Consider the following 16,140-nt stretch of genomic DNA (forward strand, 5'->3'; position numbering starts at 1 on the left):
TGCCAGGGGCAGTGTGGGGAGCAGCGTGCTGAACTTGAGGACTCCCCAGAGACGGTGTGCTCCCCCAGATTTCCGGTTCTACCTGGAGCGGAGTCAGTCAATAGAGGATGTGCAAGCCCCTCCCAGCGGACGGGCCTGAAATGCGTTCTGCACACGCGGCCCAGTACTCGGGGCACTGAAGGCAGTTCTTGGCTTGCTGTCCTTCCTCTGGCCAAACCGGAAGCTGCCTAGGAGACAGCTGCCCCACATTTCTCTAACACCGAATGGCCGATTGGCGGCATGCAGGATGCCCGCTGGCCAGGGTCGTCTCAAGGATAGTGGGTGTTCTGGAGCCAAGGTTCTGCCCCTCACTACGGCGGCCCCACTCGTCATCACTGCCACCTGCTTTCCTGAGCAGCTGTCGCCAGCTCATCTTCCCCTTCTTACACCTCTGCTCCCTGCTGCCCTGCCTGCTGGGCTCCCACTGCCCCTTACCCCCCACGTCTCCATGGAAGGTGTTAGCCTTCCCAGGGCTCAAAGCCACACCTCCTCCGGCGCTGCCCTGTCCGGACATGACCATACCTCTCCATCTGTGTGAAAAACCGAAGAAGGAAGAACACAGAGGAGGAACCTGACACCCCAAAGAAAAACCCCAAATGAGCTGCTTAGTCCTCCCCACCACAAATGGGTCAAATAATAGGAAAAAGGGGAATAAACAGGTGAGAGAAACGTTCAAATGAGAAAAGACAAGAGGATTAGGGCAAAGGAAAGTAGTAGATCAAAACCTTTGAGAAGGAAAAGGACATAGATGACTTCTGTTGAAAGGCGGGAGGGGAGCTGTCCAGCACAGGAGGAGGTGCAGGGGGAGGGAGAGCGCGCCGCGGGAGAGGAGCCCAGGGCCTGGCCGGCCTGGCCCGTCTGTGTGCTGCGAGGCCCTGGGCCTGTGCCCCTGTGCCTCCCCACTCCCCAATCTTCCCAAGGACCTTCTCCCTGGTGACTCCGCCCGAACATGGGAGCAGCCGATCTTCCAGAACCCAGGGCCCAAAACCGGCTGCCCTACCCTGACCCCAAACAGCACAAACTACCCAGAACCTTGAGCCCTGTGGATGGCGCCGCCCAGTAATGCAAAGCCCCCGAGGCCACATGTGGGGCCACATGTGGGACCTCGTCAACCTGGTGCCCCCCCCCCAAACACTGGATGGGCAACCTGACCTCCCTGCAAAGGAAGAGGCCCGGAGAGTGTGCCAGGCAGCTCCTGACCACCCAGAAACTCAGGCAACCTGCCAGGGAACCTGGGACCGGCAAGCCCACCCGCTGGAAAGCCCTGGGCTCCGGTGGAGCCCCTGGGGCACACACTTACTTTATGTACGTGTTGGCGTTTCCATCCGGGAAAACATACGGGTGCTTCTTCCGGAAGACGTGGCCCACTCGGCTGCAGGGGACGATCTCGAGGCTGCCCCCGCACATCCACACTCTGAAGGAGATTTCTGCAAGACAGCCACGCCTCCCATCACCGCTCTGCCCCTCTGAGGGGGTGGGTGGGCACAGGAAACTCCAGGCATCGGAAATGCCAGGTCCCAGGAAGCAGTGAGGCCCGCTGCACCCAGCCCGGCTCAGGATTAAGAGCTGGGCAATCAGTTTCCCCTTCTACAAATGGGGATGCTCACAACTCCAGCCTGGGAGGGTGGTGTGAGTTAGCACGGGCACAGCGGCCTGCGTGGAGGAGGGGCACACTCAGGGCCGCTGCGATGCCGCAGTCTGCAGAAGAGTAGCCCCGGGACCCCGAGAGCACTGCTTTTGGGCACATGACGGTGTCAGTGGGGAAGGCGGATGAAACTCCCTCCACGGGTGAGAAAAGCCAGCTTCCCATCTGGGAGTTCCTGCCCAGCCCATGCGTCTGCACTCAGCTCAAGTATGAGGACGGGCTGGCTCAGGAAATTCAGGCCGCGAGCGACTGTCTCTGGGGGTGCCAGGAGCAGGGATGCGGATGGGGATATGCCAGTGCCTTCCCACCACACAGGTGCCCTGACCCTCCAGCACCTGGGCCCCTTCCTGCTCTGCCTCCCTCCCTCCCTTCTGACCCAAGCAGGCGGCTGGACCTCTTCTCTACCCTGATCCTCATCTGCTCTCTCCCTCACTGTCCTCAGCCACCCTTGTCCCCTACTTCCTCCTACCGTGCGTCCCTGGCAAAGCCACTGAGTTGTAGACAAGGCTTCCTTGACACCGACCCTGTCCTGGGCGGGCTATACCTCGTTCCCAGGAAGCTCGGTTTCCCTCCCAGTGGGGACAATGTGGACACTAGGACGAAGGACTCCTCAAGCCTGCGACCGAACAAGAACACGGGCTGGGGGAGAAATGGGGAGAGCTGGGCTTTGGGGTCAGCAGCCCCGAGTCTGCAGTAACCTACTAGCTGTGTTCGTGGGGAAACCTGCTTGACCTTGCTGAGGCTGGGTCCCCCAGTACGTCAAACAAAAATCACAAAGCTACTCCACAGGACTGCTGTGGACAGCGCATGAAACGGGGCTTTGAGAATGATAAACACTCTAGGCGTGGTGGAAAGGTGAGCGGCAGGTATGAAGAGATGTTCCTCTGAAGCCGGTGTCTGCATACCATGGGCACCGATGGCACTGCCCGCTGGTGCCTGCTCCCAACTTCCCGCTCCTTAGATTCGCCTCGTCTGTGAGCATGTTGCCGCCGGTACCGCTGCATCCCGGCTGCACTGGCTGAGGAGGTGTCCGGGGCCGAGGGAGTGGAGTGAGGCAGAGCGTGAGTTTTGGAGTTGGGGTGCGCTCCAGTTGCCAGCTGCTGGCCGTCAGTTGCCCTATCAGAACTGCTTCTGCATCGGGAAATGAGAGCGTGTGCCCGGGAGCGAGGTTGTTGGCACCGCTGATCAGCTGCCACCGGAGGGAGGCTGAGCAAAGCCCAGGCAGAAGTAAACGCGGGTCCTTTCCTCCCGTGGCCGATGTGTGCAGAACTGATACTCTGAAGACGAAGGCAAAAGCACCAGACCCAGAACCGTCGGGGTCAGGTGAGGAAACTGTCAGGGAGACACTCGGAGCCGGGCCGTGGAGTGAAGAACACTCGCAGCCCAGAGGAGCGTGGAGGAGGACCGGGGTCAGGTGACACTGCTCTCTAAGGTAGGGACCTGTGCATGGCTGTGGCCGAGGACGGAGGCCAGCAGACTCAGAAAACAGCGAAGTGCAGGGCAAAGTGAGCTTAGGGACAGAAAGAAGCAGGTTTCCGGGGACTGGGGTGGGGGTGGGATTGAGGCGTACGCTGGAGGGAGTCACTTAGCAAATGAGGAGGAAACATATGTCTCATTTGAATACATGGAAAGGAAGGGACCGCAGCTAAAACATGCGCGTATTTTTGGAAGGAAGCTGGCACGGAATTTGTAGGTTGTATCCAGTAGGCAAGGCTTCCATCCCCAGTTTTGAGGGATGAGAGCATTTTCCTTTTTGGGCACAAGAGCAGACCCTGTTTGGAGATCCTGGGGAGCTGGTGGGAGCACAGCAGGCCTGAGCCCGCTGAGGAAGCCGCGTCCGAAGACTGAATTCACACAGGTCCGCGGGCATTCGGCAGCTGGAGGCAGGGACGCGGGCAGCCAGCGAAGCTCGCTCATTGCTCCCTCTCCCGCAGACGTCAGCCTGGGGCACGCGGTTCCGACAGCGCCCCCGCCAAGCGCCAGGTCACGGTGGACCTCGACGGAGCGTGAAGATCTCCAGTGTTCAGTCTGCGAATTTCAAATGCCTCCTACGGCAGGGGGAGCCTTAGACAGGCTCCAGGGACTGCAATGGGCCCCCTGGAATGAAGCCACACCTACATGCAGTAGCATTACCCAGCCCACCTCTGGCCAGTGGACCCCTGTTGAGAACAAAGGGAGTAGAGTGGACAGCGGTGGCAGACACACACTCACCTGGCTATTCTGGCTCCTGAGGCCACACACATACGTATGGCCACAGAGACTTTCCTTTCAGTGGTTTTTATCTTCCCAGGGCCTCCTGGGCCAGAAACCTCTGTTACTATTTTTTAACGAATACATAGACTTCAGTAGAGATTATCTTATTGGCACACACACAAAAAGCTTCACGTCATCTGGGACCATCACAGCTGCCTCCGGGCCCCAACTTCTAAACAAGTAGTAACCTCCGTCACACCGGGGCCACCAAGGGCCATACAACTGCAGATCCCACGTGGCACCCTCTAAGTTTCCATGTTCCCAGTGGGACAGAGTGGCCTCCAGGGGTCTCCCCTGGGCACGGGCTTTAGCAAGCAGCCCACACGAGGAACAGAGAGGGGCCTGCTTCCGCTCTGCTCTCCGTCTTGGGGAAAAAGATGACTTTTCGTCAGACTTAGGTGTTCTCAGAGAAGGCCATGTCCCTTCCCGTGAGCCACCCAGCGTGGACAGCGTGAGGCTGGGAGAGACAGCTGGAGGGATGAACTGTTCTCGCGGGTCTGACACAATGCTCCGCGCACAGGCGCTGCTCCAGGGAGCCCGAGGGTTCGGTCGTCTGATTAACCGTCCGGCGGCCCTGCGAGATGGCGGTGCGGTACGTTCTATTGCTACGGTAACAAATGGCCACGCTAACCTAGTGCGTGGGTTTGGTTGGGCCTCTGCCGAGAGCCTCCCAAGGCCAAAATCAGGATGTCAGCAAGATCCTGTTCCTTTCTGGGGCCCCAAGGGAGAATCTGCTTTCACGCTCATTCGGGTTGTTTGCGGAGCTCAGTTCCTTGCTGTTGTGGGGCTGAGGGTCCCCTTTCCTTGCTGGTTGTAAGGCCGGGAGCCTCTCTGTGTCCACGCCACCCCTCCATCTTCAAACCAGCAGGGGCCAGGTCAGTCCCTCTCATGCTGCCAACGTCTCTGACGTCTTCTGGTCCATCTTCCGCCTCCAACGGAAGGAGTTCTCTGCTTTTAAGGGTTCGCGTGATTAGACTGGGACCCCTGAATAATCCAGGATCACCTCCCAACGTCATGGTCAGGAGCCTAAATCTCATCGGCAAAGTCCCTTTTGTTATGTAAGGGGAAATGCGGACAGGGTCTAGCTGACAAGATGGATGCTCTCCTTGGCCCAGCTTTGGTCAGCTCCTCTCCTGAGGACTTGACCTCAGCCCTGCACTTGTTGGGCCAACGTCACCCAGTCATAGCCAGAACTCTGCTAAGCCCGTTCAGAGAGCATCCCCAACCCTTGATGTTCCCTCTTAGTAATTTCCATCCACGGGTGCCCGCCCCCCACCCCTTGGCTCAAAATCCCCACTTGCTCTTGTGTTCGGAGGTGAGCTCATCTCCCTCCTGTATTACGATGAGCTTGGCACCTACTGCGACAGTCCTGAGCTAAGTCTTCCTAACCGTGTTAGCAAGCCTCAGAGTCATTTTTTTCTTTAACACAGCGATAAGGAGTGGCTATCTTTTGGGGCAGGCCATTCTCCCTACCACAGAAAACGCTGTCTCCACTTTAAAGACGTGGAAATGGGCTCAGGGAAGCAAGGTAACTACCTCAAGGACACACAGCCAGTAACGACTGGAGAATTCAAACGCGGGCCCACCCGATTCTGCAGCCCATGCTCATACACACACAGGGGTGCACCAAGCCTGACCTAGCTGATGTCCTGGACTGCATCCTGGGGGGGTGGGGCAGCTCCTCTCGGGGCCTCACCTCATCCCTTTCTCAGCACCATCTTTTGTAACCACTATGCTTTTGACATCCCCCTTTAACCCCCAAGTCCCATGCTCACCCTTCATATGTGTGCTAAGGGTCCTACTTAAACAAAAATGTGCACCCCCCCCACACACACACACACTTCTCACTGGGCAACAGCTTCCAGGGATGAAAAGCTAGAAGTGAGATGTAGCTGGAAGTGAGTAGACGTATCAGATATATTACGTGACCATGTTATGCAAATTGGAGTTTAAATGTGCAATTTTAATGCAAAACAACTTGGGGGGGGGGGGAATAAAAGCCACATTTCCCTAAAGCCTGTGCCTGTGCTAAGCTGCAGATGTAATTATTAAAACTATTCAGCTCTTGTTAGAAACACTCTGGGAATGAGGCTCCAGGCTCAGGCTGGGTGATGTCTGGGGGGTTGGCTTTCCCAGGCAGCAGAGGCTGCTTCCAGCCGCTGAGAGGGAGATGGGGCAGGAGGGCAGCGTGCCACCGAGGACCCTGGTGGGCACCCTGGCCAGAGCCATTTCCAACCGTCTCGTGGGTGTTTGTGCCGTGAAATACAGTCAATGCAAAATAGGCAAACACGTCTGGAACGCAGAGAAATCCCACTTCTTGGAAAGGAAACAACTGCACCTGCTGTTGCCATTTATCCCCACGGGCTCCGTCTAAGCAACGAGGCCTGTTGTACACAGAGCCTCCCAGACTGGACACACGTTGACCTTCCTCCCTGACTCCCCTTCCCAGTCTCGCTTTCGAACACACAGACCGCAGGTTCCACCATCCGGGCCTGAGGAGGAGAAGCTGGACGAATGTCCTCGCCTTACTCCAGGCTGAGCAGGAGGCCGGCGGCAGGCAGAGGAATGAACACAAATTCCCGAGCGGGCTCAGTGCCAGGGGGGAGGGCAGACCGGGTGCTAGGGGCACAGAGCAAGGGAGGGTGCGGTGGAGGGGCAGGGACGGCGTGCACGTCTGAGCGTTGGTGGCCCAGAGCTGTGTTCCTCCGCTGGGGGGGGACACGGGGCTAGGTCCCTGAGGTCTGGGCATGTCAAGGCAGAGCCTCTGGACTGAAGGCTGGAGGGGTGGGCAAGGCCCAGGAGGGGACCCAGCCCAGGAGTGTGGGCCTCCCCCTTAGGACCAGCAGCAGCCAGCCGGTGGCTGCCAGGCCTGGGAGGGTGGGAGAGACTCGCAGTGCAGAGAGCAGGGTGGCAGCATGTTGGGAGGGTGGCTCTGAGGGGCTGGACCGGGGGTGGGGGGTAGGACCACTCAGGACAGTACTCGGGATGGAGAGGGGAATGGATGTGAACAATGGTGGGGGGTAGATCTTCAGGACTTGGTGGTCTGGGGCGTGGGGAGGCCCCTCTTGCCTCACCTGGTGCGGGACCAGCTTCGCTGACACACAGCCTCCTCCACCACTCAGCACCATCTCTCCTCTGTGGCTGAAGCATCCCTCGCCAGCCCATCAAACCCCTGATCATCACCCCTCCTGCATGGACTCCTCCAAACTCCCACCTGCAGGTACCCAGGTGCCTCGCTATCCTCACCCACAGAACTGAGGCCATGCACACGCTTTGCCCACCCTCAGAAAGCACTGCATTTCCCGACGTATAAGATGCTAAGAAAAAGGAACCCATGCGTGGCAGCCGGCTTGGACACCGTGGAATGTTGGGAGGGGAGAGAACCGAGTGTTTCTCGTGAGAGCTGCCTGCAGTGTGTTTTCTGTGGTTTAAAGCGTCTTGAGATGGATTATAAACGTCTCTCCCGCAGCTATGCTGAGGCCCCTCCCTCCTTCCCCAGCTGAATCAGCACTTGATGATGCGGCCCCCTTGGGAGCTGACTTGATGAGATTGCCCACTGATGTGAGCAGATGTGTGTCAGCATCGCTCTGAAGAGAAGGTGCTGGGACGTTGGACCAGATGTGCCATCGTTGAAAGCAACGTGTTCTCCGAGTCCTACTGTGGCTGCACCATGGGAGAAGGAACAGACTCACTCTGTGAGGTTCAAGGTTCAGCAAGCCCCAACAGACAGAAGCTAAGAGGACATGGGCTGCTACCTAGAAGAACTTTCTGATATTTCAACACAAAATTCTCAACCACAGAACATCTGGATTGTGAGGCAGCGACCGCACTGCCGTAAGTAGCACCCGCGCAGAGATCGGATCACTGCTGTCGGTCAGATGCTGCGGAAAGAATTCACCTGGCGGCTGAAGAGAAAGGCTGGAGCATGTCTCTAAGGGTCCTGAGAGGTGTGTGATCATCACGACGTCGACTGGCTCTGCCCAGAAAGAGAGAAATTGTGTCCCCGCTGAGAACGCCAAGGGCGAACCTCGCTCCAAGATCCCCTGGGCTGTGCAGGCAGATCTCACCCCAAACCCACACCTACGGCCCCTTCACGGTCCAGGACCGGGTCCAAGAAGGGGAGTCAGTTTGGTTGGGGGTGTTGGGGTTTTCTGCTTTGTTTGCCAAGCCTCCAATCCGGCCCCCCTGCGACAAGAGACGGGCTTTGCTGACGGATTTCCCCCACCGCCCCGTTTGGGAGAGCAAGTGCCGCCAGTCAGGGCAGCAGCCACAAATTCCCAGGAAACAACCCCGAGTGGCCCAGGGAGACGCCATAAAACACCCCGGAGGCAGAGACAGGAGAAAACAATGGCACAGGACAATGCACCAGATTACTGCTAAATGCCAGGATGAGCCCCATGCACCATTCCCCTGGCCTGCGCCCTGCTCTGGGAGCCTGTGCCGGGGAGAAACGGGGCCCCAGCACGCGGGGACTCTTCCTCTCCCTTGACTGCAGTTTATTCAACAGAGTCACCGAAACCTCCTTCGTGGCAGACACTACACTAAGCACTCGAGTTGGCTCGAACAAAACAGACCAAATCTCTGCCCGTGTGCCGCTAATATTCGTGGTCTCTTAGGTCTCGCCCACTGGAAGGAAGGAAGGAAAGCTAACATTTCTTGGGCCTTTGTGGTGCCTGGATTTTTATAGACTTACCTCAATGGATATGCACAATGACCCCAAGAAGCACCCCCAGGTTATGCTTTAAATAGACAAGGAAACGGGAGGACCACTCAGCATCAGCAGCCAGATGGACTGACAGCTCTTTCCGCAAACCGCAGCCCGGCTCCGCTGTGGCTGCACCGGGCCCTCTGCCTGCAGGGGTTTGGAACCGGCAGTCCAGCCCCTCCACCCAGCCCTTTCTCTGCACTGAACAATAAGGACGAGATGCCCCCCCCCCGAGGTTCTGTAGCAGTCACCCCGACCCTCCCTTTAACCCAGCGCTGATGCTGTATGCCAAGAGCAGCCAGCAGCTGTCATCCAGAGGATTCCAGTGCCACTGTCCGCCCTGCTCGGCATTCCCTTCATCTCCAGTCTCCCTGCAGTTCCAAATCCTCAAGTTCCGTGTTCCTAGCTCATGCCTGCCTCTGGCCCTTGGTGTCCCTGGCGTTTGCACCTCAACTTCCCCCTGAAGGGGTGTCTGCCTGGTCTTCAGCACCCACCTGGTCCCAAGGAGCATTCCCTGGTTGCCTCCATCCTCCCAGCACCCGGTCCCTTCTCTGGTGCCTCACCTGCCCCCCCCAGGAGCAGCTCAGTTCCCTGCCTGGCCCTGGCCCCCGGCACACGGAGTCCAAGGTCACAGGTTCGCCACTGCAGCCCCAGGACTCACCGAAGTTCTCTCCACCCCAGATGTCCATGTCCATGTCGTACTTCCCCAGGTACTCGAACCAGGATTTGTCCATCACGAAGAGCCCTCCTGCTATGACGGGGGTCCTGCGCGCAGAGGAGAACAGGGAGGGCCCGTTATGGGAGGAGACCGTGGTCACATTCTTCTGCACTGGCTGCCCAGGACTCAAGGCCTTTTTCTTACCATTTCTGCTCCTCTTCAGGGAGGCCAATACTTTTCCCAACTCACCTAAGACACAAGGGTGCTCCTGGATTTTTCCTTTGATTATGAATCTCCCGACCTTGCAGACAGGCTAACTTACTCATCGACATACCTCCCATGGGGGCCCAGGACTGGCTCAGAACCCCGGCTGCCCTGAGGGCTGGGGAAGCCTCCACTGGCCTCCACCACGCCCTGCTCAGCATGGCTCTCTGGGGACCTCACTGCGGGAACAGGGCAGTGGGCCGCTGACCAGGCAGAGAAGGGCTGAGTCAGCACCTGTTAACAGTACAGCGTTTTCTGGACACTGGGCTCCTCTCCCTTTTTTCCCCTCTTTACCCCGTTATAGGTTACATCTCCCTAAAAAACACGTAGGGGTCCTAACCACCAGTACCTCAGTATGCGACCTTATTTGGAGAGAGGGCCATTACAGAGGTAAGCAGCTGTAACTGAAGTCATCAGGGCAGTCACAGTGGGCCTGGCAGGGAGACCGCAGAGCAGGACAGAGCCATCCACGGCAGTGCCAGAGCAGCCCGGAGTCCACGTGGCGTGTCCCCCACCCAGCGGAGCAGGTGTGCGTGAGCGGCCGTGGCCGGGCCTGGATGTCAGCCTCCACCTCCCGCGGCGCTGACTCCACCTCCTGGGCTAAGCCCTCTGCTCCTGGCCCTAAGGGACCTTTCCCTCTTGTCAGAGGCTCAGACAGGACCATCTGGGACCCTCCCTCGTTTGCAGGAAGCACAGGTGTGCCACGGCATGTTGTGGGTGGACAGTACGCACTACTCCCCAGCACGGGCCTCCACCGGGCCCCCATCCCCTCAACAGAAGTTTTCACGAGAACGGAAACCTCCTAAAAGGAGGGCAAAGGTGGCGCTGGCCTGGCCAAGGGTCTCCAGGTTCCTGCCCAACCTTCTGAGCGTCTGATGCCGCACGTCGCCCTGTGCCACGTGACAGCAGGAAGGACCCAGTGGAACGAGTCAGCCGCCCTCCTGCCCTGACTCACCTGATGGGCTCGGCGGGGTCCAGGCGCCGGGCCTTCTGCTCCGGGGAAAGCTGCTCCCATTGGAAGTGGAGGCTCCAGTCAAACCCTGAAACACAGCCTCGCTGGGTGGATGGTCTCAGAGGTACCTGCAGAGATTGCTCGTCCTGTCCCTGTTCTAGAAGTTCCTGAATGTACCCAGTTTCCCGCCAATTTCCCTCTCCAGCTTCCTGCCTCTGCCTCCTGCCTCTGCGCCCACTGTGTGGCTGCAGTCAGGACTGAAGGGTGGGGGATGGAGGGTCAGAAGGGACAGAGCCCAAGGGGGACAAGATGGCCAGTTATGGAATGTGGCCCTCGGCCAGGAGCCTCGGGCAGCTGGAAGTAGGAGGTTTGGAGGGGCTGGATCACCCAAAGTCGGTCTCGGGTGGGGGCGGGACCAGGCCTGGCAGAGAGCTGTGGTGGGCTTCGAGGGGACAGTGGTGTCCAGTGCTGCGGTGCCACGTAGCCAGGGGCCTTGCTGCCCTCCCAGTCAGGCCTGGAGTGAGCCCTGCGCTGGAGCAGAGCTCGGGGGCGGGAGCCACCTGCTCTCCCGTCATAAGGGCCACATGGGAGCTCCTGACCTCACAGGGTACAGGGCTGGACGCTCCGGACAAGCCATGAGGAGGGGAGTTTTCCTCCCTTCCCCCTTGTCAGCCATGACCAGGAGACCCAGAAAGTCCTTCTGTGGAGAAGGCGTTACCCCACTCACCCCCACGGAGCTCCGTGGCAGACTCGATGTAGCTGAAGGTGTCCAGGTTGATGATATCAATCACGGGGCACACCACCCGTGTGTAGTCCTGCCAAACAACAGACCCTGCTCAGTGCGCAGTATGGCAGGAATCAGGGAGTTTGGCAGGGCCCCCCTGGCAGTGCCAGAGACTGGTTTTGGGGCCTTGACCAAACACTTTCCTCCCTGTGTCTCAATCTTCTCATCTGTCAAATGGGGCACTGGACACTGTGACCGCTCTAGTTCCGATGCTGCAAATGCTGAGCCTTTCCCTGCCCCCTGGCACAGCGGCCATCCTTGCACGGTGGGGACACAGACACGACGGAGGCACAGACACGGCGGAGGCACAGACATGGCGGAGGCACAGACACGGCGGGGACACAGACACGGCGGAGGCACAGACACGGCGGAGGCACAGACACGGCGGGGACACAGACACGGCGGGGACACAGACACGGCGGAGGCACAGACACGGCGGGGACACAGACACGGTGGAGGCACAGACACGGCGGGGACACAGACACGGCAGAGGCACAGACACGGCGGGGACACAGACACGGCGGGGACACAGACACGGTGGGGACACAGACACGGCGGAGGCACAGACACGGCGGGGACACAGACACGGCAGAGGCACAGACACGGCGGGGACACAGACACGGCAGAAGCACAGACACGGTGGGGACACAGACACGGCGGAGGCACAGACACGGCGGGGACACAGACATGGCAGAAGCACAGACACGGTGGGGACACAGACACGGCAGAGGCACAGACACGGCAGAAGCACAGACACGGTGGGGACACAGACACGGTGGGGACACAGACACGGCGGGGACACAGACACGGCGGAGGCACAGACACGGCGGGGACACAGACATGGCAGAAGCACAGACACGGCGGGGACACAGACACGGCGGGGACACAGACACTGCGGAGGCACAGACACTGCGGAGGCACAGACACGGCGGAGGCACAGACACGGTGGGGACACAGAAACGGCGGAGGTACAGACACGGTGGGGATACAGACACGGCGGAGGCTGGCTGGAGAGGGCTGCACACCCAGAGAGGACATCGGGAAGGAGGGTCCAGAAGTCCTTCACAGTCAGGGGGCACTCAGGAGGCAGAGGACAGGTCAGCTGGGAGGTGACCCCAAGCCTGTAGCACCCAGAAGCAAAGCCACACCCCCACAGTGAGGACCTCTTGGCATTTCCAAACACTTTCATGTTATGCCTGTTTCTCGGCAGGTGATGAGTAGCGTTTCCAGAGATTCCTAACTTCAGTTGTCACCCGTGATACAAATCTGTGCTCCCACCCCGACGTCCCTCCTGGCTTCCAGGCTCATCCAGTGTGCCAGGGGCCACCTGCACGTGGACTCTACACAGCCCTGCCGTGGCGGCCACATCATTCCCTCCATCGCCGTTCCGTTTGCAGAACCACCACATAGCCATCCCACTTCATCCCCGGCACTAGACCGAGACACTCCATCTCTGCCCATCAACCCCAACTGCTCTTCTGAATGAATCCTGCCTCTCCCGTATCCCTCACACGGGGGACTGCCATGGACTCCTCCTCGCCCCTCCCCACCCCCACCTTTCAGTCTATAGGTGGCTGACAAAGTTGTCTTCTGATATGCAAATCTCACTCTGCAGCTCCACAGTTGCAGACTTGAGCTGCCTGGAAGCAAAGGTTCAAACTCCTTAGCCTGGCATCCAAGACCGTCAAAAACAGGCCTGCTTCTAGCTTCCCAGCCTCGTCGCTAGATACCTCCCCCGGCCGCTGTGTCCATGGGCATCAAAATCATCCAGAGGACATTTTCAAAATCTGCAAGGCAAATTCACCACCTCCCAGGGGACACCAAGGCTTTTAGATAGATAGATAGATAGATAGATAGATAGATAGATAGATAGATAGATAGATAGATGATAGATGGATGGTGGATGGATGGATGGTGGATGGACGGATGGTGGATGGATGGATAGACAGACAGATATTTTTAAACAGTCCCTAACTCTGGATGAACACCCTGCACTGTTCAGGTGTGTAGGAGGGAAGCTGAGCTCCCATGGGCAGTGTGGACTAGCCGTGCACACGCAGAGCTGATAGCTAAATAGCATCCAGCCGTGAGGAGAACCAGCCAGGACCAGTGCCCCAGTCCTCCGCACCCACCGCCCCTGGCTGGCACGGTGGGCACCTCTGTTTCTCCTTGCAGCCGTTTAATTTCCTGGCTCACTGCCCCCTCCAAAGGAGGCTGTCTTCTTATTTAAGCTCAGATTCGCCCAGTGCCTGCTTTCACGTCCGCAGATCTAACCTGGCCCTCTGCCTCCACGTGTGACTCATCCTGACCGCGCCAAGGTGCCCCCGAAGCCAACTGGCTCCTGAGGAAAAGATGCTCCCTTCCAGTGCTTGGCTACCACCTCGGGGATGTGCACAGATGCTTCCTTCGTGGTGACACGGCACCGCCCAGCCGCCACTGCCCTCACGCCTCTGAGCGTGTGTACACACTACACACACGGCCGTCCACACAATGTCCACACACAGACACACTCCCAAGGACACGTGGCTTCATGTCTGGAATGTTCTCAGAAGTTCAGAGACCGGCCTTCTGTGGCCTGATAAAAGCCTCACTTTGCTTGCTGAGTTCTCGGGACTCGCAGCCTCACTAGGTGCCGTGTAGACCCTTGTGCAGGGAAGGCTCAGCCTCCCCAAAGGTATGCTTGGCCACTGCCCAGCTCCGTCCAGGCCTCTTCCGAGCCCTTGGACTGTCCCGCCTGTGGGAATATCTCTATTTGAGGGGATCTGGGGCTACGCCAGAGTCCCTGCTAGTGATGTGGTTAGGGTGAGGCCTTGGCCGTGTGGTACCCACTCAACTTGACCTCTGGAGGTGCATGGACACCATGGGGGTGATCAGCCATGTCTATGTGAGCGACCCCCAACAAAAACCCAGGACACCAGGACTCAGGTGGGCTCCCCTGTTTCGCAATACTCTATGCACACTGCCACGCGCCCCGCTGGGAGATGACAGCGCTGGGTCCGGGGACCGGAGCCCTCCCCATGCACCCCTTCCTGTCGCTAATTTTAACCCATATTCTCTCACTGTAACAAACAGCAACCAGGACCGTACAGCTTTGTTACGTCTCAAGTCTTTCCAGTGAATTACTGAACCCGAGGGTGGTCTTGGGGACCACCAAGCTGCATCCGGTTTTAAAAAAGTCTTTCTTCGATATTTGGAAAGTGAAATGCTCACCTCACCCAGGGGCTTCCCCAGAAGCCACATGGGCTCTGCCTCCAGGGCTGGGGCAGGCTCCGACACACTCTCCCTGGAAGTCTGAGGGTTTCTGTCCTGTTATTCCTGTCTCAACCCGGTCACAGCATCTGCCTGGAGGCATGGGGACCAGACAGGCAATGAGAGATGTTTGGGGCTAAGATGTGTGGAGCCATGACCTTGAGAGGGGGCGGCAGGAGACTCCATAAAGGACCCATCGAAACCAGGACACAAATCTCTCTGAGTGACCCTGGGGGTGGTCGGCTGCTGTATCCCTCAGCCCAGCCCAGAGCCTGGTGGGCAGCAGGTGTTCGGTTGGTATTGTCTAGAAGAAGCCTTCTATTTAGTCCTGCTGAGGGCACCGTGTCCATGGCTGGCAGCAAAACAGGTGGACTAATTATAGCTGGGCCTCTCCCCCGGGGGCTCAGGGACGGAGGGGCTCTCCATAAAGACACCCAGGCCCAACACAGGTCCCCATCTGCATGCCCCAGGAGGCTGTATCTTTAAGGTTAGGTCCTTAAATTTATATCAATTTACCAAATGTTACAGGATTGAAATTTCTTAAAAATCCTTCTTCTAGTAAAAAATATGTAGACAAGGAAGAAAAAGAAAGAGGCCTCTGTTTAAAACAACAACAACGTGGCGCTGTTTCAAGCGTCCTCCCGTAACTGGAGGGGAGAGAGGGACACCGAGATGTCCCCTGTGGAGAGCGCCAGCCAAGGACAGCTTCTGACCACGTCAGCCCAGCCTCTTTCTTATCTCTTTTCTATTTTTGAAAATCCTGGACCCCAATTACAGCTTAAAATTTCCATTTCCACTCACAAGATCAAATCACATTTTACTCGGAGGCAAGACACATGCACACACATGGAAACACCGACTGACACCCATCCACACTGTCCCGAAAGGGATGTCAGTCAACCATTCAGTCATCGAGTCAGGGTCTGGCAACAGACTCGGCAGGAGCAGAGCAAGGACCACCGTCTGGGTTTGTCTGACCAGCCCTCTGCTACAAACACTTTAGGTCAGACTGGTGGGGAGCGGGACCTTCGCCTGGGAGGCTGAGCTCAACCTTGGGGTCAGCGCCTCCCAGAGGAGGAGCCCTGGGTGGCAGGTAACACTACAGGCTGGAAGGAGGAGATGCAGGCTTCCCTCGCTTCCAGGTAAGGCTGCACTGATGCAGAAACGAGAACATGTCCCAGAGAGGGCTTCTGAGAGGGCTCAGGCCCCAGGAATGAAAAGGGCCTGGTAAGTCATTAAAGCAAAGCCCTCTTAGCACATCCTGCAGGGACACGTCAGCCTGAGGGATCCTATAGGTCAACACTGAGTTACCACAACCCAGCAATTCCACTCCTCGGTATATACCTGCAAAGAACTGGAAGCAGATGCTCAAACCAAAACTGCACACCAGTGTTTGAGCAGCACTGGTCACAATAGTTCAAACGGGGAAACAACACAAGTGTCCATCAGCGGATGAATGGATAAACTAAATGTGGTATACACTGTGATGATGTGATATGATAAGAAATATATATTTGGCCTTTGTTCCTGGGTCATCCCACAGAGCTACTAAAACCCTTGTAACTCCCTGAGCATCCTCAGGCGTATTTAT

At 57.9% G+C, this 16,140-nt stretch overlaps 1 protein-coding gene across 1 annotated transcript in view; it reads right to left on the minus strand.

Moving 5' to 3' along the window:
* The window catches only part of GALNT14 (polypeptide N-acetylgalactosaminyltransferase 14), a 192,005-nt gene that overhangs the window by 16,354 nt on the left and 159,511 nt on the right, over positions 1–16,140 (minus strand). The window contains exons 7-10 of the mRNA XM_036263452.1: positions 11,244–11,331; positions 10,520–10,604; positions 9,304–9,407; positions 1,340–1,466 (exon numbers count right to left, since the gene is read on the minus strand). Of these exons, the coding sequence (XP_036119345.1) occupies positions 1,340–1,466; positions 9,304–9,407; positions 10,520–10,604; positions 11,244–11,331 (404 nt within the window). The remainder of the gene's footprint in view (positions 1–1,339; positions 1,467–9,303; positions 9,408–10,519; positions 10,605–11,243; positions 11,332–16,140) is intronic.

The sequence above is a fragment of the Molossus molossus genome, unplaced genomic scaffold, assembly GCF_014108415.1.
Source record: "Molossus molossus isolate mMolMol1 unplaced genomic scaffold, mMolMol1.p scaffold_m16_p_15, whole genome shotgun sequence".
Classification (NCBI taxonomy): domain Eukaryota; kingdom Metazoa; phylum Chordata; class Mammalia; order Chiroptera; family Molossidae; genus Molossus; species Molossus molossus.